General features: G+C 34.7%; 5 protein-coding genes across 7 annotated transcripts; 3 read left to right on the top strand and 2 right to left on the bottom strand.

Moving 5' to 3' along the window:
- The first annotated feature begins 1,290 nt into the window (after window positions 1-1,290).
- LOC131801107 (rab-like protein 3) lies at window positions 1,291-4,417 on the top strand. 2 transcript variants are annotated; one of them, XM_059119211.1, is made up of 3 exons: window positions 1,291-1,430; window positions 1,557-2,036; window positions 4,078-4,417. In XM_059119211.1, exons 1-3 carry the CDS (start codon window positions 1,382-1,384, stop codon window positions 4,374-4,376), a joined length of 828 nt encoding a protein of 275 aa, XP_058975194.1. In that variant the 5' UTR covers window positions 1,291-1,381; the 3' UTR covers window positions 4,377-4,417. The 2 variants fall into 2 exon arrangements, with proteins under 2 accessions (XP_058975194.1, XP_058975193.1); XM_059119210.1 differs by having other exon boundaries at window positions 1,557-2,042.
- On the bottom strand, window positions 4,397-5,102 carry LOC131801108 (adenosine 5'-monophosphoramidase HINT1-like). Its single transcript, XM_059119212.1, has 2 exons — window positions 4,972-5,102; window positions 4,397-4,908 (listed from the first exon to the last, which is right to left on the bottom strand). Exons 1-2 carry the CDS (start codon window positions 5,022-5,024, stop codon window positions 4,500-4,502), a joined length of 462 nt encoding a protein of 153 aa, XP_058975195.1. The 5' UTR covers window positions 5,025-5,102; the 3' UTR covers window positions 4,397-4,499.
- Window positions 5,103-10,714: 5,612 nt separating this feature from the next.
- Window positions 10,715-13,846, top strand: LOC131801106 (rab-like protein 3). 2 transcript variants are annotated; one of them, XM_059119209.1, is made up of 3 exons: window positions 10,715-10,858; window positions 10,985-11,464; window positions 13,507-13,846. In XM_059119209.1, the coding sequence occupies exons 1-3, from the start codon at window positions 10,810-10,812 to the stop codon at window positions 13,803-13,805; spliced, it is 828 nt and encodes a 275-aa protein (XP_058975192.1). In that variant the 5' UTR covers window positions 10,715-10,809; the 3' UTR covers window positions 13,806-13,846. The 2 variants fall into 2 exon arrangements, with proteins under 2 accessions (XP_058975192.1, XP_058975191.1); XM_059119208.1 differs by having other exon boundaries at window positions 10,985-11,470.
- LOC131801109 (adenosine 5'-monophosphoramidase HINT1-like) lies at window positions 13,826-14,527 on the bottom strand. Its single transcript, XM_059119213.1, has 2 exons — window positions 14,412-14,527; window positions 13,826-14,337 (listed from the first exon to the last, which is right to left on the bottom strand). Exons 1-2 carry the CDS (start codon window positions 14,462-14,464, stop codon window positions 13,929-13,931), a joined length of 462 nt encoding a protein of 153 aa, XP_058975196.1. The 5' UTR covers window positions 14,465-14,527; the 3' UTR covers window positions 13,826-13,928.
- A 2,089-nt stretch (window positions 14,528-16,616) lies between these two features.
- Window positions 16,617-19,196, top strand: LOC101889489 (BTB/POZ domain protein). The gene is made up of 3 exons (XM_005186566.4): window positions 16,617-17,256; window positions 17,312-18,386; window positions 18,450-19,196. Exons 1-3 carry the CDS (start codon window positions 16,798-16,800, stop codon window positions 18,842-18,844), a joined length of 1,929 nt encoding a protein of 642 aa, XP_005186623.1. The 5' UTR covers window positions 16,617-16,797; the 3' UTR covers window positions 18,845-19,196.
- Window positions 19,197-21,731: the final 2,535 nt, after the last annotated feature.

Here is a 21,731-nt window from a genome sequence, read left to right as displayed (position 1 = left end):
ACTGCTTTGTTCATCTACGAAGAAGCCAGCCGGTGACTTAAGCCAACGAAATGTGCTCTTTATGTATTTCCAGTCTTAAGGGCTAAGTACATAAGAAGCTTGAAGTCATGGCTAGGCATATTAATGTCAAATTATAATGGAAAACGACGGCTGGATTTTAGTGCGGCTCTGTAATCCCTTTGTGAAATGTCACAAAATATGCCTAGCCATGACTTCAAGCTTCTTATGTACTTAGCTATTTAAGCCAGCCAAATAAGCGCTTTATGTATTCCCACCTTAAGTTTTTTAATTCTTATAAAATATGCATGGTAGAATTAAGAAGGTAAAATCATGCAATCATATGTTTACAATTAATTATCCATTTGACAACATCTCATTGTCGAAATGATTTTGGCAAGCATAAATTCAAATCCAAAATAAAAATGCAAATTTTGAATTTAAAAATAGAGAACATGTTTTCTTTTCAAAACCAAAACATTTTTTTCCGAAATGGTATTTTTTGTTGTTTTCAAATCCGAAGAAGACCCTAAATGATGGTCCCAAGGCAGTGACTCTTACAATTTTTAGGAGAGGCATAGTATTATTTTCCAGATTCGTCAGAATCTGTGTATGCAGACGTACTGGGATGGGATTTGCATTTTGTAAGGTTTATGAATATACAAAATTTTCACCCGTTATGGTGGACGTACCAGTAGGAGTAATCGGTTCTTCATACCAGATCTCGTGTTCGTAGAAATATTGGGATGTGCGAAATTTGAAAACAACTCCCCCTCCAAATTGTATATAATATATAATAATTCAAAATGTTGAGGCTCTGTGAGGCAGGAACTAAAAGGACCAATGTATCCTGTATTGATACAAATGTTCGAATGTTGTTTAGAAATAATGAAGAAAAAAGTGCAATTTGGGAATCTTTCGGAGGGTACATGTTTCTACCTGTATGTTGCTTTAATCAGGATAAAAATGGACGATCTTCGGAAGTAAAGTCATGTAAACATATGTTTACAATTTTTTTTAAATTTATACATTTGACAAAATTTCGCTGATTTCATTGTCTACATATACGTCTGCAAGAACTACTGACTTATTATTGACAATGTCATATTGTTTATATGTGAATTATAAAAACTTCTACACATGGAAAATATGACACTACATATGTAAAAAAACATTCCATCTGATATATACTTTACTTCCCTTCTTTAAAAAGTAACGATTTATTGGTGTGTTTAGTTCTCACGTAACGTACGTCCACCACTACCGCTTACATTTGTAAATATTGTGTTATCACACATTAGTAAATTGCTAGAACAAGAAGAAGCATTGTTCACTAGTTGTTGCTACGTTTCTTTATTTACTAATTGTTTAATTTTTAATAAAAATGAGCAACACAATAGATAAAGTGCGTATTTTATTGGTAGGAGATTCAGGTATGTCCAATATTTTTTCCGTCCGATGGATATACTTTATACAAAGATAGAAAAACACCTTCTTGCATCCAAAATTCTTTATACAATAAATTATAAATTGCCATATTAACAAATATTTTCTTTTAGGTGTTGGAAAGACATGTCTCACCCATTTAATAGCCCATGGCGAAAGTCTTCACAGACCCGGCTGGACAGTGGGCTGTAACATCGAAGTCAAACTGCACGAATACAAAGAGGGTACGCCACAACAGAAGCCATACTTCATTGAACTATTCGATGTGGGTGGTTCATTGAGTCATAAAAATTCACGCAGTGTTTTCTATGCACCCACCGATGGTATAATACTGGTACATGATTTAACTAATCGTAAGAGTCATAATAATTTACGAGATTGGCTATTCGAGATACTCAGTAAAGAGGGAAAAGATACATATAAACCGGGAAGTAATGTTGGCGCTCACAAGACGGCAAATGACGAACAAAACGCCTTCGATCCAGAGGAATTTGTTGGAGCCGCACAAATACCCATACTTGTAATGGGTACAAAATTGGATTTGGTGGATGAGAGGAGACAACCAAAAACCGTGCAGAAAGCAGGCGGAATAGGTAAAAGTAAATGCAAGTTATAATTAGACCCCATACTTTGTCGTATAATCTTTTAAGGACATTATCAAATTATTGTTTGAGACACTGGACTCGAACGAAAAAGTATATCTTTTATCGACTACAAAACCCATTTCATTAGGACATAGGTTTATTAACCCAATCGCTTTAACGCTAGCATATGGTGCCACTTTCAGTCATATGTATTTTCATTGAAGAACTTATCAGGCAAGTGGCCGCGAAATATTTCCAGTGGCCAACGAACGAGTTAAAGGCGAAAGAAAGTTGACATATTGTATCTAATGATATTAACATTATATTTGCTCTGTTTTATACCATGTTTCCATTGGAAACCTAACAACGTTGTTCGCTCTCAGAATTAGGTACACGAATTAACCCGTTCATACGGCACGATTCGTTATTCATAGTAAAATAATTCCTTTCTCCAAAAATTTTGTTTGTTGATTTTAATGGGAATTTATACGAAAATACATAAAATTCTCACTAATATGAATAAAAGAAATTATTGTTTTCCTCGCAAAGATTTTTTATATCATTAATTTTACAATTTTCATTCATGTTTTCAACTTTTTGTGTAAATGTTGACATTTTGAACACATTTTTGTGTTTTTCCATTTTTAAATTCTGCTGGAGAGACACTTGTCAAACATTTTTTCTGCCGATAGAAACATTTTGAAAATATTGCCTCTTTTGTTTGCAGTTTTCTGTGGAAATTTCAACTCGTGGACAAAATGCGCACCTCGAATGAGAGAGAAAACAAAATTTACTTTCGTTTGAATGTACATACGCCATTCAACATTGTAGTTTTCATTCATAATTTTCAGTCTTCCCAAAAATTTTTAAAATTTCATTAAATTTTTCTATTTTTAATTTTTAAATGTCATAATTTATTTTTCCGATAAATACTCTCATTTTTTAGGGATGGGACATATTTTTTCGTTGTTCTGAGAGAGATTTGATTTGAACAACGTACAAATATGAGTGTTCGCTCAGGAAATTTTGTGTGAAGAATTAGGTAGTTTTTTCATAGTTAAGGGTCGAACAACGAATAGAGAGCGAATCAAGTGCAGTGGAAACGCCACATTAGTTTACTAGTTTTGCAATTTTCTTCGATATTATAAAGGGAAAATCGGTTATCGTAGTAAAAACTTTCACCTTCATGTAGTTCTGGAACAGACCAATTATGCGATTTATTGAAATGCCTGTCCAGGCAGGACGTTTAGTGCATTCTTCAAACAAAATCTTTTACGTTTCATTAATACATTGCTGCAATTTCGTTGAGATTTAAGATTTTTTATAACAAATAAGTTCAGATGAAGTTTTCTTTCCAGTTCATTCTGTTATAGATATGTATAGATCTGGATCGATTTCGACTAGGGTAGTATGTGTATACCTAAGCTGCATGTAATATATTGTACCAAATATAAATATAGTGATAAAATTGCAGTTTTGAGACATCTTAAGTATTGTATTGGCTGATCCAAACCAATGACTCTTGTAACCTTCAAGATCTTTTAAATTGGACAGGTGTGTTTTTAAGAGGTGCATATTGTGAATATTGTATATTCGATGCACAATAAAATGTTTATTGCCAATTTGAATACGGTTCGTCCTTGGGCCTAAGAAATGAATAAATTCGAATTTTTGTCTAAAATAGGCTATAAAATCCGTCATGTAGTATGCTAACAAATGCATATGGACAGACAGAGGGATTGGCACGCATATATCAACTAAGATAGGATCGCCGGAAGGAACAATGGTCCTATTATTTGCATTTTACAAACAAGTTCACACAGACCAGAGACCTACACAGAAATACATGTCATGTCTTTTTTTTTGTGGGTGGGGAGAGGTGTTTGTATTGCTTTGTCGCAAATGGTGTTAACAAAGATGCTAGACTATCGCATTTTAGAGATAACTTCAACCACTCTAAACATATCTATTGTCAATATCTGATAATGACTTGGCATATTTTTATACAATTTCCACTGAGTTATTATAATATCCATGTTTCCATTCACAGCTGAGCAATGCGGCGCTGAAGAAATATGGCTAAATTGTCGTGATCCAAGAAGTATAGCGGCTGGAACAACAGATGCTGTGAAATTGTCAAGATTCTTCGATCGTGTAATTGAAAAGAAACAACAGACACGTGATACAGGCTTTTATGGTAGCGGTATAACAGATAGACGTCGCTACAATACCACCTCGACAATGCCCTACAATATGACCAATATTACCACGGCAGCAAATTCTATGAAACCCAACTCCCCCACACAAACGCAAACGCGAAATGTTTTAATAGAACCAAATGTTTTATAATAATCAATAAACAAATCATATTTTATAGTTTAAAAAAGGAATTATATTCCACATCTTTATTTTATTTCAACATTTTGCAAATGCTTTGAAAACCGTGTCGTACAAAGCCTGGCACACCAACTCTTAGCCTGGTGGCCATTGCATTTGACGACCACCCAAGAAATGTAAATGCAAATGGTAAACCGATTGAGCACCGTCTTTGCCATTGTTGATGACAACACGATAACCATTTTCCAAACCCAAGTCCTTGGCGACCTTGCTGCCAACCAACATCAAATGTCCCAATAGACTCTCATCTTCTTCGCTGGCCTTTGACAACATAACAATAGGTTTACGTGGAATTACCAAAAAATGCGTTGGTGCCTGAGCATTGATATCGTGGAAGGCCACACATTTATCGTCTTCGTAAATAAACTTGCATGGTATTTCTTTGCGAAGAATCTTTCCAAAGATGGTGTCCTCTGCCGGCGCAGCCGACTGAGCTTTTTCTACTTCAGAAGACATAACCCTAAAGTTCGTAGGTGTCTTCAGGCTGCAAAAAGTTGAATGTTTCGATAACGTTTCGAATGACCTATAAAGTATGTTTTATCCTTACCAAGTATTCCTTAAAATTAACCGGCTGCGAAATAGCAAAGTCAATAAAGTCATCTGTCAAAATGTTCTCGATTTGCAAATTTGTCAATAATAGTAGTAGCTTTTACATGGTTGGCGTAGAGAGTAGTGAGCGAATATGGTGCCAAAAAGGAATCCAAGAAACTGAAGAGTGAATTGGTGTGAAGAAAACAGTAAATAAAAAGAAATAAAAATAACGGTAAAATGTAGATTTTTTGAAATGGAGAGTAATGTCATGGTAGAAGAATATAGGTAGACGCATCGACACAGCTGCTGGGACAATGAACTGTCAAACCAATTTTGAAATTGAAAGTGTTGAATGAAAAATCATTTAAATTTGTAAAAATTGTTAAAAAAAAACTCGAATTATAATAACCTCCGATTGACGTGGTATAAGAAAACATATAAAAATCTACTTATATTTAAAGAAATAATTTTAAATTGTTGACATATCAATATTCCCAAGCGTTGATGCATCTAACTATATTCTTCTACCATGGGTAAAATGTAGAATTGTTTAAATGGAGAGCAGTTTCAAATGTTTTAGCATGTTTCCATTGCAAAAACCGAACAACATTGTTCTCTCTCAGAATTACGTACAAGAACTAACCCGTTCACAAATCACAAATATAAAAATAATTTCTTCCTTTCAAACGTGTCTTTCTTAAAAAATATACAGTAGCTCTAAACGAAACTCGTACAGCTAAAGAAAATAAATTTATTGTTCTTATAACTTACAAAAATCAAAATTTCCAAGAAAAAATGTTTTGTTTTGCATTTTATTAGTACACTATTTAAGTATTTAAAAAAAACTTAATATTTTAATTCATTTAAAGTATTTCATATTTCAATGCGAAAGCCAAACTCGTACACTTCGTATAATTTTAAATATTTCTAGACATTAATATTTTGTATGCATTCCTTTATTTTTTTACTATTTTTAGCCTATTTGGCATACTTTTAACATTTTTTTTTTTTGCAAAAGCTACTTTTTGCCATTCTTCCAAAAAAGCTTTCTTCAAATCTTCTTTTCAAGATATGGTATGCTGGCGGATTTTTCTATCGAGATAGCTCGATAAATTCTCTATAGAGTTTATGTCTGGACTCTGGGCTAGTTATCCATTACGTGGGCACAATAAAATACCCGATTTTCGGTATTTTGATGATTTTAGCGACATCATTTACCGGAATTGTTTTAAATTTCGCATTTGAAGTTCGTAATGGATATTACAGCCTGTGACAGAAAATTGTCCGTGCAGGTCCACGTCTTCGTATAGCCCCCATATAACGATACCCCAGATATACGGTGTTTGGATGATTTTAGGGACATTATTTACCGGAATTATTTCAAATTTTGTATTTGAAGTTCGTAATGGATATTACAGCCTATGCCAGAAAATTGTCTGTGCAGGCGTATGACAAAAGTTGCGTATGCAGGTCCACGTCGTCGTATATACCCTAATATACGGCTAAATTCGGTATTTTTAAGATTTTAACAGAATTTTTAATGGATTTTAACTTTTTGAAAATTGCCAAATTTGTACCAAATGGTGGAGGGTATCAAAGTACGTCCCGGACGAACTTACACTTTTTTAATATTTACGTCTGTAAATTACACAACACGAGGAAATTTGTGATAAATTAGCTTTTAGGGATTTCCCCAAATACATTTTCCAACAATCACGTTAAGTTGGACGCAGTTCGAAAAAGGGTTGCCGTATAAATGTAAGCTGTACGAGTTTAGCTTTTGCATAGACATTTGGTGAGTTTTAGAATAAATGCCATTATTTTGTTAAATAAATAAAAACAGTAAACTTTTGAACTACGGCTAGTTCTACACACTAATAAAAAATATAGGTTTCTTCTGGTAGTAAATTTGATAACAATCATAAATTGCATTAAAGAAAATTGTTTGCTAAGTGTACGAATTCCGCGTGGAGCTACTGTATAAAATTATGCGCATATGCGACCCTATGGACAAGATTCGTAACATGGATAAGAGTGAGAACAAAATTTTCTTTCGTCTGAATACATACACGTCATGTCATGTGTACATGTTGAACATTATACATTTTTTTCAAAAATTCTATTAATTTTCTCTATTTTGCATTTTCACATGTCATAATTAATTTTTAAGCTGCTCTCATTTATTAGGAATGGGATAGTGGCGTAATTTTTTTTCAGTGCTCTCTTTCAATTTCTGTTTATATTGCACAAATTGTTTTTTAGTCAAATACCGTTTTTATAGTTATAGCCATGGTAAAATTATTACAAGGTATTAGCTGAACTTTAATCAGACATGTCGACCTTTGGTTTGCTGGGTTACTTGTGTTTGTGTCCAGAGTACACAGAAAGCACAGTACCTTGACGCCGATTGGTTGACACCATATAAGACGCCGTCTAAAAAAGCATTCTGTCTTGTCTGCGTACAACGCAATACAGAAAAACGCGAAAGAAATAAATAAACAATTAGAACGCAAATTTTATAAATTTTATTTTTGTGCATTTTGTGCAGGATATATGCAAAATTCCGAGACGACGATAAACATTCTGATTACATTACAACCAAGTGGCAAGAAACTTAATCACAATGGGTCAGGACTGGCAGCATGACTTCATTAAAATAAAAAATCGCGGAATGCACTTATTGGCAACGGGCAAATGGGCCGACTGTCGATTTTTGGTGGGAACACCCCCAAACCAAAAGATCATTGCTGGACATAAGCTAATTCTGGCAATGGCTTCGCCGGTATTTGAGACAATGTTCTATGGGCACTTGGTGGATAAAGATGACCCCATTGTAATACCTGATGTGCAGCCGGATGCATTTGAAGCAATGCTGGAGTACATGCATTTGCACAAGTTATGGTGATGAGTTTGAAAGCGAACTCCAAAACGTGGTACATTATGGATTATGTATGTTTGGAGGTGCGATTTAAAGGATTTCGAATGCATTCAATTGAACGAGTTATGTGGGTTGTAAACGACATGGCGAGGTGTGACATTTATGTCGATATTTATGACAATTTATCACACCTAATTTACACTTTAACGGATTTGTTATTTATATATTAATATTTCTTTATACATCTGTTAAGTTAGAGCGAAATAGAAGCAGCTAAGCTTGGAGAGTTATTTTCTATCTTTATGGTGAGTAAAACTATTAATATTCGACTTTGACCGGCAAGTTAATAATTAAAAGTTTTGCAAAGTATATGAAAAGACATAAATTTTGCCAAGTAAAGGAAAGCCGGGATGATGTCATGTCCTGTCGGCTGTGAATAGTGTTTACAAAAATCTGCTAGATTTGCAATTTTTTCGATATCATAAAGGAACATGTAAAAAAACTGCAAGTTCGGCCGGAACGTACTTTGAATACCCTCCACCGTTTGGTACAAATTTGGCAATTTTCAAAAAAAAAAAAATAAAATCCGTTAAAAGTTCTATTAAAATCTTAAAAATACCGAATATAAATTCGAAATTTGAAACAATTCCGGTAAATAATGTCGCTAATATCATCAAAATACCGAATATCGGGCTGTCCCATTTTATGGGGGCTATACGAAGACGTGAACCTGCACAGACAATTTTGTGTCATAGGCTGTAGTATCTATTACGAATTTCAAGTACCAAATTTGAAACGATTGCGGTACATAATGTCGCTAAAATCATCAAAATGACGAATATCAGGAGGTACCGTTATATCCGGGCTATACGAAAATATTTACCTATATGGTCCATTTTCTGTCTTACGCCGTAGTATTCATTACGAACTTCAAATACCAATTTTGAAACAATTTCGGTAAATAATGTCGCTAAAATCATCAAAATACCGCATATCGCGAGGTACCGTTTTATGGGGGCTATATGAATACGTGGACTTACATGGCCCATTTTCAATACCAAAAAGTCCTGCAGACATAACACACGTTTGAGTTAATTTTTATCAACTTACTTAATTTCGTTCGGAAGCTAGAGTGATTTACACAGACGGACGGACATAGCAAAACCGACATAGAATTTTATTCTGATCAAGAATATATATATATATATACTTTGTGGTGTCTAAAATGTATATTTCGAGGTGTTACAAACGGAAATATACCAAACTTAATATACCCTCCATACTATGGTGGAAGGTATAAGAAAATTGTAACAGTTCCGAAAAATCATGATACACACATTTAAGGGTGGAAATACATAAAGCGCTTATCTGGCTGGCTTCTTCGGAAATTGACAAAGGAACCTAGGGCTAAAATCGAACTAAGTAAACCTGAAACTCCTTTGTTCCTATACGAAGTTGCCTGCCGATGACTTAAGGTAGAAATACATAAAGCGCTTATTTGGCTGGCTTAAGTCATCGGCTGGCTTCTTCGGAAATGAACAAAGGAGCCTAGGGCCAAAATCGAACTAGGTCAACCTAAAACTGCTTTGTTCATCTACGAAGAAGCCAGCCGGTGACTTAAGCCAACGAAATATGCTCTTTATGTATTTCCAGTCTTAAGGGCTAAGTACATAAGAAGCTTGAAGTCATGGCTAGGCATATTAATGTCAAATTATAATGGAAAACGACGGCTGGATTTTAGTGCGGCTCTGTAATCCCTTTGTGAAATGTCACAAAATATGCCTAGCCATGACTTCAAGCTTCTTATGTACTTAGCTCTTTAAGCCAGCCAAATAAGCGCTTTATGTATTCCCACCTTAAGTTTTTTAATTCTTATAAAATATGCATGGTAGAATTAAGAAGGTAAAATCATGCAATCATATGTTTACAATTAATTATCCATTTGACAACATCTCATTGTCGAAATGATTTTGGCAAGCATAAATTCAAATCCAAAATAAAAATGCAAATTTTGAATTTAAAAATAGAGAACATGTTTTCTTTTCAAAACCAAAACATTTTTTTCCGAAATGGTATTTTTTGTTGTTTTCAAATCCGAAGAAGACCCTAAATGATGGTCCCAAGGCAGTGACTCTTACAATTTTTAGGAGAGGCACAGTATAATTTTCCAGATTCGTCAGAATCTGTGTATGCAGACGTACTGGGATGGGATTTGCATTTTGTAAGGTTTATGAATATACAAAATTTTCACCCGTTATGGTGGACGTACCAGTAGGAGTAATCGGTTCTTCATACCAGATCTCGTGTTCGTATAAATATTGGGATGTGCGAAATTTGAAAACAACTCCCCCTCCAAATTGTATATAATATATAATAATTCAAAATGTTGAGGCTCTGTGAGGCAGGAACTAAAAGGACCAATGTATCCTGTATTGATACAAATGTTCGAATGTTGTTTAGAAATAATGAAGAAAAAAGTGCAATTTGGGAATCTTTCGGGACCCCACGCCACAGAGGGTACATGTTTCTACCTGTATGTTGCTTTAATCAGGATGAAAATGGACGATCTTCGGAAGTAAAGTCATGTAAACATATGTTTACAATTTTTTTTAAATTTATACATTTGACAAAATTTCGCTGATTTCATTGTCTACATATACGTCTGCAAGAACTACTGACTTATTATTGACAATGTCATATTGTTTATATGTGAATTATAAAAACTTCTACACATGGAAAATATGACACTACATATGTAAAAAAACATTCCATCTGATATATACTTTACTTCCCTTCTTTAAAAAGTAACAATTTATTGGTGTGTTTAGTTCTCACGTAACGTACGTCCACCACTACCGCTTACATTTGTAAATTTTGTGTTATCACACATTAGTAAATTGCTAGAACAAGAAGAAGCATTGTTTACTAGTTGTTGCTACGTTTCTTTATTTACTAATTGTTTAATTTTTAATAAATATGAGCAACACAATAGATAAAGTGCGTATTTTATTGGTAGGAGATTCAGGTATGTCCAATATTTTTTCCGTCCGATGGATATACTTTATACAAAGATAGAAAAACACCTTCTTGCATCCAAAATTCTTTATACAATAAATTATAAATTGCCATATTAACAAATATTTTCTTTTAGGTGTTGGAAAGACATGTCTCACCCATTTAATAGCCCATGGCGAAAGTCTTCACAGACCCGGCTGGACAGTGGGCTGTAACATCGAAGTCAAACTGCACGAATACAAAGAGGGTACGCCACAACAGAAGCCATACTTCATTGAACTATTCGATGTGGGTGGTTCATTGAGTCATAAAAATTCACGCAGTGTTTTCTATGCACCCACCGATGGTATAATACTGGTACATGATTTAACTAATCGTAAGAGTCATAATAATTTACGAGATTGGCTATTCGAGATACTCAGTAAAGAGGGAAAAGATACATATAAACCGGGAAGTAATGTTGGCGCTCACAAGACGGCAAATGACGAACAAAACGCCTTCGATCCAGAGGAATTTGTTGGAGCCGCACAAATACCCATACTTGTAATGGGTACAAAATTGGATTTGGTGGATGAGAGGAGACAACCAAAAACCGTGCAGAAAGCAGGCGGAATAGGTAAAAGTAAATGCAAGTTATAATTAGACCCCATACTTTGTCGTATAATCTTTTAAGGACATTATCAAATTATTGTTTGAGACACTGGACTCGAACGAAAAAGTATATCTTTTATCGACTACAAAACCCATTTCATTAGGACATAGGTTTATTAACCCAATCGCTTTAACGCTAGCATATGGTGCCACTTTCAGTCATATGTATTTTCATTGAAGAACTTATCAGGCAAGTGGCCGCGAAATATTTCCAGTGGCCAACGAACGAGTTAAAGGCGAAAGAAAGTTGACATATTGTATCTAATGATATTAACATTATATTTGCTCTGTTTTATACCATGTTTCCATTGGAAACCTAACAACGTTGTTCGCTCTCAGAATTAGGTACACGAATTAACCCGTTCATACGGCACGATTCGTTATTCATAGTAAAATAATTCCTTTCTCCAAAAATTTTGTTTGTTGATTTTAATGGGAATTTATACGAAAATACATAAAATTCTCACTAATATGAATAAAAGAAATTATTGTTTTCCTCGCAAAGATTTTTTATATCATTAATTTTACAATTTTCATTCATGTTTTCAACTTTTTGTGTAAATGTTGACATTTTGAACACATTTTTGTGTTTTTCCATTTTTAAATTCTGCTGGAGAGACACTTGTCAAACATTTTTTCTGCCGATAGAAACATTTTGAAAATATTGCCTCTTTTGTTTGCAGTTTTCTGTGGAAATTTCAACTCGTGGACAAAATGCGCACCTCGAATGAGAGAGAAAACAAAATTTACTTTCGTTTGAATGTACATACGCCATTCAACATTGTAGTTTTCATTCATAATTTTCAGTCTTCCCAAAAATTTTTAAAATTTCATTAAATTTTTCTATTTTTAATTTTTAAATGTCATAATTTATTTTTCCGATAAATACTCTCATTTTTTAGGGATGGGACATATTTTTTCGTTGTTCTGAGAGAGATTTGATTTGAACAACGTACAAATATGAGTGTTCGCTCAGGAAATTTTGTGTGAAGAATTAGGTAGTTTTTTCATAGTTAAGGGTCGAACAACGAATAGAGAGCGAATCAAGTGCAGTGGAAACGCCACATTAGTTTACTAGTTTTGCAATTTTCTTCGATATTATAAAGGGAAAATCGGTTATCGTAGTAAAAACTTTCACCTTCATGTAGTTCTGGAACAGACCAATTATGCGATTTATTGAAATGCCTGTCCAGGCAGGACGTTTAGTGCATTCTTCAAACAAAATCTTTTACGTTTCATTAATACATTGCTGCAATTTCGTTGAGATTTAAGATTTTTTATAACAAATAAGTTCAGATGAAGTTTTCTTTCCAGTTCATTCTGTTATAGATATGTATAGATCTGGATCGATTTCGACTAGGGTAGTATGTGTATACCTAAGCTGCATGTAATATATTGTACCAAATATAAATATAGTGATAAAATTGCAGTTTTGAGACATCTTAAGTATTGTATTGGCTGATCCAAACCAATGACTCTTGTAACCTTCAAGATCTTTTAAATTGGACAGGTGTGTTTTTAAGAGGTGCATATTGTGAATATTGTATATTCGATGCACAATAAAATGTTTATTGCCAATTTGAATACGGTTCGTCCTTGGGCCTAAGAAATGAATAAATTCGAATTTTTGTCTAAAATAGGCTATAAAATCCGTCATGTAGTATGCTAACAAATGCATATGGACAGACAGAGGGATTGGCACGCATATATCAACTAAGATAGGATCGCCGGAAGGAACAATGGTCCTATTATTTGCATTTTACAAACAAGTTCACACAGACCAGAGACCTACACAGAAATACATGTCATGTCTTTTTTTTTTGTGGGTGGGGAGAGGTGTTTGTATTGCTTTGTCGCAAATGGTGTTAACAAAGATGCTAGACTATCGCATTTTAGAGATAACTTCAACCACTCTAAACATATCTATTGTCAATATCTGATAATGACTTGGCATATTTTTATACAATTTCCACTGAGTTATTATAATATCCATGTTTCCATTCACAGCTGAGCAATGCGGCGCTGAAGAAATATGGCTAAATTGTCGTGATCCAAGAAGTATAGCGGCTGGAACAACAGATGCTGTGAAATTGTCAAGATTCTTCGATCGTGTAATTGAAAAGAAACAACAGACACGTGATACAGGCTTTTATGGTAGCGGTATAACAGATAGACGTCGCTACAATACCACCTCGACAATGCCCTACAATATGACCAATATTACCACGGCAGCAAATTCTATGAAACCCAACTCCCCCACACAAACGCAAACGCGAAATGTTTTAATAGAACCAAATGTTTTATAATAATCAATAAACAAATCATATTTTATAGTTTAAAAAAGGAATTATATTCCACATCTTTATTTTATTTCAACATTTTGCAAATGCTTTGAAAACCGTGTCGTACAAAGCCTGGCACACCAACTCTTAGCCTGGTGGCCATTGCATTTGACGACCACCCAAGAAATGTAAATGCAAATGGTAAACCGATTGAGCACCGTCTTTGCCATTGTTGATGACAACACGATAACCATTTTCCAAACCCAAGTCCTTGGCGACCTTGCTGCCAACCAACATCAAATGTCCCAATAGACTCTCATCTTCTTCGCTGGCCTTTGACAACATAACAATAGGTTTACGTGGAATTACCAAAAAATGCGTTGGTGCCTGAGCATTGATATCGTGGAAGGCCACACATTTATCGTCTTCGTAAATAAACTTGCATGGTATTTCTTTGCGAAGAATCTTTCCAAAGATGGTGTCCTCTGCCGGCGCAGCCGACTGAGCTTTTTCTACTTCAGAAGACATAACCCAAAAGTTCGTAGGTGTCTTCAGGCTGCAAAAAGTTGAAATAAAATTGAATGTTTCGATAACGTTTCGAATGACCTATAAAGTATGTTTTATCCTTACCAAGTATTCCTTAAAATTAACCGGCTGCGAGATAGCAAAGTCAATAAAGTCATCTGTCAAAATGTTCTCGATTTGCAAATTTGTCAATAATAGTAGTAGCTTTTACATGGTGAGCGAATATGGTGCCTAAAAGGAATCCAAGAAACTGAAGAGTGAATTGGTGTGAAGGAAACAGTAAATAAAAAGAAATAAAAATAACGGTAAAATGTAGAATTTTTGAAATGGAGAGTAATGTCATGGTAGAAGAATATAGGTAGACGCATCGACACAGCTGCTGGGACAATGAACTGTCAAACCAATTTTGAAATTGAAAGTGTTGAATGAAAAATCATTTAAATTTGTAAAAATTGTTAAAAAAAACTCGAATTATAATAACCTCCGATTGACGTGGTATAAGAAAACATATAAAAATCTACTTATATTTAAAACAATAATTTTAAATTGTTGACATATCAATATTCCCAAGCGTTGATGCATCTAACTGTATTCTTCTACCATGGGTAAAATGTAGAATTGTTTAAATGGAGAGCAGTTTCAAATGTTTTAGCATGTTTCCATTGCAAAAACCGAACAACATTGTTCTCTCTCAGAATTACGTACAAGAACTAACCCGTTCACAAATCACAAATATAAAAATAATTTCTTCCTTTCAAACGTGTCTTTCTTAAAAAATATACAGTAGCTCTAAACGAAACTCGTACAGCTAAAGAAAATAAATTTATTGTTCTTATAACTTACAAAAATCAAAATTTCCAAGAAAAAATGTTTTGTTTTGCATTTTATTAGTACACTATTTAAGTATTTAAAAAAACTTAATATTTTAATTCATTTAAAGTATTTCATATTTCAATGCTATCGAGATAGCTCGATAAATTCTCTATAGAGTTTATGTCTGGACTCTGGGCTAGTTATCCATTACGTGGGCACAATAAAATACCCGATTTTCGGTATTTTGATGATTTTAGCGACATCATTTACCGGAATTGTTTTAAATTTCGCATTTGAAGTTCGTAATGGATATTACAGCCTGTGACAGAAAATTGTCCGTGCAGGTCCACGTCTTCGTATAGCCCCCATATAACGATACCCCAGATATACGGTGTTTGGATGATTTTAGGGACATTATTTACCGAAATTATTTCAAATTTTGTATTTGAAGTTCGTAATGGATATTACAGCCTATGCCAGAAAATTGTCTGTGCAGGCGTATGACAAAAGTTGCGTATGCAGGTCCACGTCGTCGTATATACCCTAATATACGGCTAAATTCGGTATTTTTAAGATTTTAACAGAATTTTTAATGGATTTTAACTTTTTGAAAATTGCCAAATTTGTACCAAATGGTGGAGGGTATCAAAGTACGTCCCGGACGAACTTACACTTTTTTAATATTTACGTCTGTAAATTACACAACACGAGGAAATTTGTGATAAATTAGCTTTTAGGGATTTCCCCAAATACATTTTCCAACAATCACGTTAAGTTGGACGCAGTTCGAAAAAGGGTTGCCGTATAAATGTAAGCTGTACGAGTTTAGCTTTTGCATAGACATTTGGTGAGTTTTAGAATAAATGCCATTATTTTGTTAAATAAATAAAAACAGTAAACTTTTGAACTACGGCTAGTTCTACACACTAATAAAAAATATAGGTTTCTTCTGGTAGTAAATTTGATAACAATCATAAATTGCATTAAAGAAAATTGTTTGCTAAGTGTACGAATTCCGCGTGGAGCTACTGTATAAAATTATGCGCATATGCGACCCTATGGACAAGATTCGTAACATGGATAAGAGTGAGAACAAAATTTTCTTTCGTCTGAATACATACACGTCATGTCATGTGTACATGTTGAACATTATACATTTTTTTCAAAAATTCTATTAATTTTCTCTATTTTGCATTTTCACATGTCATAATTAATTTTTAAGCTGCTCTCATTTATTAGGAATGGGATAGTGGCGTAATTTTTTTTCAGTGCTCTCTTTCAATTTCTGTTTATATTGCACAAATTGTTTTTTAGTCAAATACCGTTTTTATAGTTATAGCCATGGTAAAATTATTACAAGGTATTAGCTGAACTTTAATCAGACATGTCGACCTTTGGTTTGCTGGGTTACTTGTGTTTGTGTCCAGAGTACACAGAAAGCACAGTACCTTGACGCCGATTGGTTGACACCATATAAGACGCCGTCTAAAAAAGCATTCTGCTCCGTTGTCTGCGTACAACGCAATACAGAAAAACGCGAAAGAAATAAATAAACAATTAGAACGCAAATTTTATAAATTTTATTTTTGTGCATTTTGTGCAGGATATATGCAAAATTCCGAGACGACGATAAACATTCTGATTACATTACAACCAAGTGGCAAGAAACTTAATCACAATGGGTCAGGACTGGCAGCATGACTTCATTAAAATAAAAAATCGCGGAATGCACTTATTGGCAACGGGCAAATGGGCCGACTGTCGATTTTTGGTGGGAACACCCCCAAACCAAAAGATCATTGCTGGACATAAGCTAATTCTGGCAATGGCTTCGCCGGTATTTGAGACAATGTTCTATGGGCACTTGGTGGATAAAGATGACCCCATTGTAATACCTGATGTGCAGCCGGATGCATTTGAAGCAATGCTGGAGTACATCTATTCCGATAATATCAGCATATCGTCCTTCGACAAAGCATGTGAATTGTGTTATGTGGCAAAGAAGTATATGCTGCCACATGTGGTTGAGCATTGCACCCGTTACTTGTGGTCCGATTTGAGTCCTAAAAATGCCTGTAGAGCATATGAATTTGCCAAACTTTTCGATGAGCCACGACTTATGCAGAGCAGTATGGAGGTGAGTTTCAGGGCGAAGGCATTATAACTAAATGATAATTTGTTTGCTGTTTTAGCTAATTGCCGGGCATACCCGAGAAGTTTTGGAAGATCCAAGTTTTTTGGACATTGAAGTTTCCACATTGATGGCAATTCTGGACCAGGATAAATTAAACATTGATTCTGAAATGGATCTCTTCAATGCTTTGCTGCGTTTTGCCAATGAGAGAAGCTTGATAAGGGATGACAATGTCCAGAATCTTCATGAGCAGAACAATCAAAATAATTCGGTAAATGGTGGTATAGGATTGATACCGGTAGAGGAGATTAAGATGGAGCCTGATGTCAATGCCATGATGCAAGGTCATGAAGAGGAGTTCAGTGAGGAGAATAACGAAGTCAATTACAATCATCACCATGAATCTCCATCGCCGGATGTAGTTGTTGTGGAAAATGAACTACCCCATCCCGTCGCTCCGCCGGCTAATGATCAACCGTCGACATCAGCTTCTGCCGCCAATGCTGCTGCAGCTGTTGCTGCCGTTGACAATCTAAACTATTTTATGGATGAACAGCGTCTCATGGTAGATGAGGCCACTCTAAGGCAGGCTGTTAAGAAAATACGTTTTCTCACCATGACTCCACAGCAATTTGCCGATGGCCCGGCTCGTTCAAAGCTTCTACAGCAACATGAAGCCTTAGCCATACTTATTGAGATCTCTAGCCCATCCATCAATGATTGTCCCATGCCAGAGGGCTTTTGCAGATCTCGTTGCAGTCGCAACTACTATGAACAACGTAGCAATCAACGTGATTTGTCTTCATATCGTCATTCTATGCCACCACCTGGCAGTGGCAACATTTGTAGTTTCGCACCTATGGATTCTTCGATGGATCACATCCCCGCCCAAGTTTTGGCCTCGACACGTGCTAATCCATGCAACAATCTTCCGGCTTCTAATCCCAATCCATTGATGCCAAGAGTCAGTGCGGGAATTCCAATTATACCAGTAAGTGACAATGAAGTGGCCACTAACGACACCCGGCGTTCATACTGTGTCTGCACTGGAAGTCCTCAGTTTCATTATCGCAATACCAGTGTCAGTGATTGTGGACTGACTTTTCAAGTGGACACCAATATTTGGATAACTGGTAAAAATATTGTTTTTATTTTATTTGGCAGCAAAACATCTTAATTTTAAATATTTTTTGCAGGCGTCCAAGTACCAACTCAAGTTCTATGCGGCGAACTTATGAATTCGGCTGGATTTTCAGAACGTTACAGTGAAATTCTCTATGCCCACATTCAGGATATGCAAGGATCTCGTCTTAGCTATACACATTGTACATCTCGTGTACGTTACGATTCTCTGTTGGACATCTCATTTGATCGCCCAGTTTATATCTATCGTAATCAAATTTACAAAGTATTTGTGGTCTTCAACAAAATTGGCTGGTACCCGATGTATAATTCGGTACTCGATGTCGAATGCAATCGTGTCAAATTTTCCTTCAATGTTGGCGATCCCAGTGAATCGGTACGCTGTGGTCTTATACGAGCAATTGTATTCTCAACTCCCCAAGAGCATACACGACACATTATTGACTAAAATTGCCAAATGACGATTGAAAGGCCATATGACTTCCGCGCATGGATTGAAATTTGAAGACTACTTTTTAACTGCAATGCAATTAGCACACAATTTGTTAAAAACAAGAAGTATTTTTTATAAATTACGACAATTCAATGTATCTCCAATTTATTTTCTTGTCCCACATACACACACACATTAAGTATTTTTTATATTGTGTTATTATGTTTCTATGTCTTTTGTTTTATTGAACAAATACCCAAGAATTTTGTTTTCTCCAAATCGCGTTTTATTTTTATTATTAAATCTACTTTACATTTATTTCTACTACGATAAACGAAATATACATATATTTTATTCAAAATTACAATACTTTCCTTTTTTATTTTTTATGGTGACAAAAAAGTCCATGTTAGAATAATGCAGGCCTACTATTTGGATTGGCCGTTTCAAATATTTGGACTTGGGTGTATGGATCCTATAACAATTTGTTGTCTTTATCTGTAGCATAATCTACACTGAAGACTTCTCAGTGGATTGGGTTTCTCTCTTTAATCCGGTAACCAATTCATTTTATCCAAAATTACAATACTTTCCTTTTTTATTTTTTATGGTGACAAAAAGTCCATATTAGAATAATGCAGGCCTACTATTTGGATTGACTTTCAATTATTTGGACTCGGGTGTATGGACCCTATAACAATTTGTTGTCTTTACCTGTAGTATAATCTACACTGAAGACTGTTCTCAATGGATTGGGTTTCTCTCTTTAATCCGGTAACCAATTCATGAAAGGGGATAGTGGTTTAAGGTTGAAAAACGTACAAAAAGAGTACGAATAGTACTTAAATGTACTAAAAATGTAATACTTTTTATTGGGCAAACAGAATAAGCTAGAAATTTGGAATGAGAGTCACTGATGGAGTGCAGGATAGATGTACCAAAAAGCTTGAACTTTAGTATAAAAATCCAGGCTGGAATGTGAGTTTGATAGATGAATTAGGTTTGGGAAATGTGTACTAGATGTGCGAGCTGTACTAAATTTGGAACGGCTTGAATTAGGGTAAACGGATTAATGTCGAATTTTAAAAATTTAGTATTGGGGTCCATTTTTGGGGTAGGTTGGTGATAAAGAAGCGGTTTTGGCAATGTGTACTACAAATGCCCGAAAAGTACTGAATCGTGCTATATTTGGTTCAATATGGTATTGAGTGAACAGATAGTACTTGAAATCTGAAATTGATATTGGGGTCATTGTTCATGTTTAGTCTGAACATATGGAGGTGGTTTCGGAAACGAGTGCTATAATTGTACGAAAAGTACTGAATGGTACTATAGTTGGTATTTGGAGAAGGAATAGGATAAAATTCTGAAATGTGATATTTTGATTACTGAAGGTATATATTTTAGAGATCTTTACAAAATTGTACAAAAAGTACAAATGGTACTAAATTTGGTATTGGGTGAAGGGATAAGGCTGGAATCTTCAAATATATTGAGGTCTCTGTTGGTATCTATAATCAAAATATTGAGGTGTTTTTGGAGTTATCTACGATAATTTTTCGAACACTTCTAAGAGACACTAAATTGGGTTCTGTTGAAGTGATAGAGCAGAAATCCCGAAATTTGATATTGAGGATTAGTATCTGGTACTGAGATATGAAAGTATTTTTGAAAATGTGTACGAAAGGTACTAAATTTTGTATTGGGCGAAGGATTAGAGCCGAAATCCTGAAATTTTATATTGAGGACTAGTATCTAGTACTGAGATATGGACGTATTTTTGTTGACGTTCAATAAAACAAGTAAGAAAGCAATAAGTTCGGTCAGACCGAACTTTGAATATCTTTCACTAATTGGAACGAATTTGAAAATTTTCAAAAAAAATAAAATCCATTAAAAATTCTGTTAAAATCTTAAAAATACCGAATATAGCAATTATATTGGGGTCTATAGGAGGACGTGGACCTGCATAGGCAACTGTTGTCATAGGCCATTGCAATATTCAAATAACAAACTTGTATCCAGTTAATAATCTCCCGAAAATGATTAAAATACCGAATAATGGGATGTACCCTTATAGGGAGGCTACCTGCATAGACAATTTTATGTCACAGAGTGTAGCTCCCATTACGAAATCTAAATACGAAATTTTTAACAACACCGGTAAATAATATCCCCTAATTCAGCAAAATACCGAATATCGGATGGTACCGTTGTCTGGGGCTATACGATATCGATATCTATATATACAATTCTCTTCTAGGGGTAAAGTACTCACACGGAACTCCTTTTGCGGGTTTCAAGGCAGCAACATTTGGATGAAATTATCAAAATACCGAGTATCGGGGGTACCCGTATATGGGGGCTATACGATATAGTAGAGTTATATGGGCAATTTCAGACAATTTCATTGAAAAATATGGCTAAAACATAAAAATACAGAATATCGGGGGGACCGATATAGTCCATCTTCGACCTGCAGAAAAAAGACAAATCTGTGCAAAATTTTAGCTTCATATCTTTATTCGTTTTGACTCTAGGGTGATTAACACAGACGGTCGGACCAACAAGGCAAAATTGTACTAGAATTTTACACTGATCAAGAATATATATACTTTGTTGGGTCTAAAATTTTTATTTCGATGAGTTACAAACGGAATGAAGAACTTAATATACCCTCCATACTATGTGTAGTGATTGTACCCATGGTCTACCTTGTCTTCATTTTACCATGAATAGATCTATTTGGGTAATATTCCTTAAATTTGCGATTTGAAATAATTAGGTCTTTTCTTCTCAGAGCTTGTAAAAAATTAAATTAAATTAAATTTAAGTTTTAAATTAACTTACACGTCATTTTTTCTAAGCTTTCATAAATCACAAAAAGTCATTTACCAATTTT

This window comes from Musca domestica, unplaced genomic scaffold, assembly GCF_030504385.1.
Source record: "Musca domestica strain aabys unplaced genomic scaffold, Musca_domestica.polishedcontigs.V.1.1 14, whole genome shotgun sequence".
Classification (NCBI taxonomy): domain Eukaryota; kingdom Metazoa; phylum Arthropoda; class Insecta; order Diptera; family Muscidae; genus Musca; species Musca domestica.
Note: the sequence above shows the minus strand (reverse complement) of the source record. Positions and strands in the feature narration are given on the sequence as shown.

What these genes read in the sequence shown, in the direction of transcription:
- LOC131801107 (XM_059119210.1), top strand. Translation starts at nt 1,382, where the DNA reads ATGAGCAACACAATAGATAAAGTGCGTATTTTATTGGTAGGAGATTCA. An exon ending in TTTATTGGTAGGAGATTCAG is followed by an intron (nt 1,431 to 1,556) that starts GTATGTCCAATA and finishes ATTTTCTTTTAG; the next exon opens with GTGTTGGAAAGACATGTCTC. An exon ending in AGCAGGCGGAATAGGTAAAA is followed by an intron (nt 2,043 to 4,077) that starts GTAAATGCAAGT and finishes TTCCATTCACAG; the next exon opens with CTGAGCAATGCGGCGCTGAA.
- LOC131801108 (XM_059119212.1), bottom strand. Translation starts at nt 5,024, where the DNA reads ATGACTTTATTGACTTTGCTATTTCGCAGCCGGTTAATTTTAAGGAAT. An exon ending in TTAATTTTAAGGAATACTTG is followed by an intron (nt 4,909 to 4,971) that starts GTAAGGATAAAA and finishes AACTTTTTGCAG; the next exon opens with CCTGAAGACACCTACGAACT.
- LOC131801106 (XM_059119208.1), top strand. Translation starts at nt 10,810, where the DNA reads ATGAGCAACACAATAGATAAAGTGCGTATTTTATTGGTAGGAGATTCA. An exon ending in TTTATTGGTAGGAGATTCAG is followed by an intron (nt 10,859 to 10,984) that starts GTATGTCCAATA and finishes ATTTTCTTTTAG; the next exon opens with GTGTTGGAAAGACATGTCTC. An exon ending in AGCAGGCGGAATAGGTAAAA is followed by an intron (nt 11,471 to 13,506) that starts GTAAATGCAAGT and finishes TTCCATTCACAG; the next exon opens with CTGAGCAATGCGGCGCTGAA.
- LOC131801109 (XM_059119213.1), bottom strand. Translation starts at nt 14,464, where the DNA reads ATGACTTTATTGACTTTGCTATCTCGCAGCCGGTTAATTTTAAGGAAT. An exon ending in TTAATTTTAAGGAATACTTG is followed by an intron (nt 14,338 to 14,411) that starts GTAAGGATAAAA and finishes AACTTTTTGCAG; the next exon opens with CCTGAAGACACCTACGAACT.
- LOC101889489 (XM_005186566.4), top strand. Translation starts at nt 16,798, where the DNA reads ATGGGTCAGGACTGGCAGCATGACTTCATTAAAATAAAAAATCGCGGA. An exon ending in TTATGCAGAGCAGTATGGAG is followed by an intron (nt 17,257 to 17,311) that starts GTGAGTTTCAGG and finishes TTGCTGTTTTAG; the next exon opens with CTAATTGCCGGGCATACCCG. An exon ending in CACCAATATTTGGATAACTG is followed by an intron (nt 18,387 to 18,449) that starts GTAAAAATATTG and finishes TATTTTTTGCAG; the next exon opens with GCGTCCAAGTACCAACTCAA.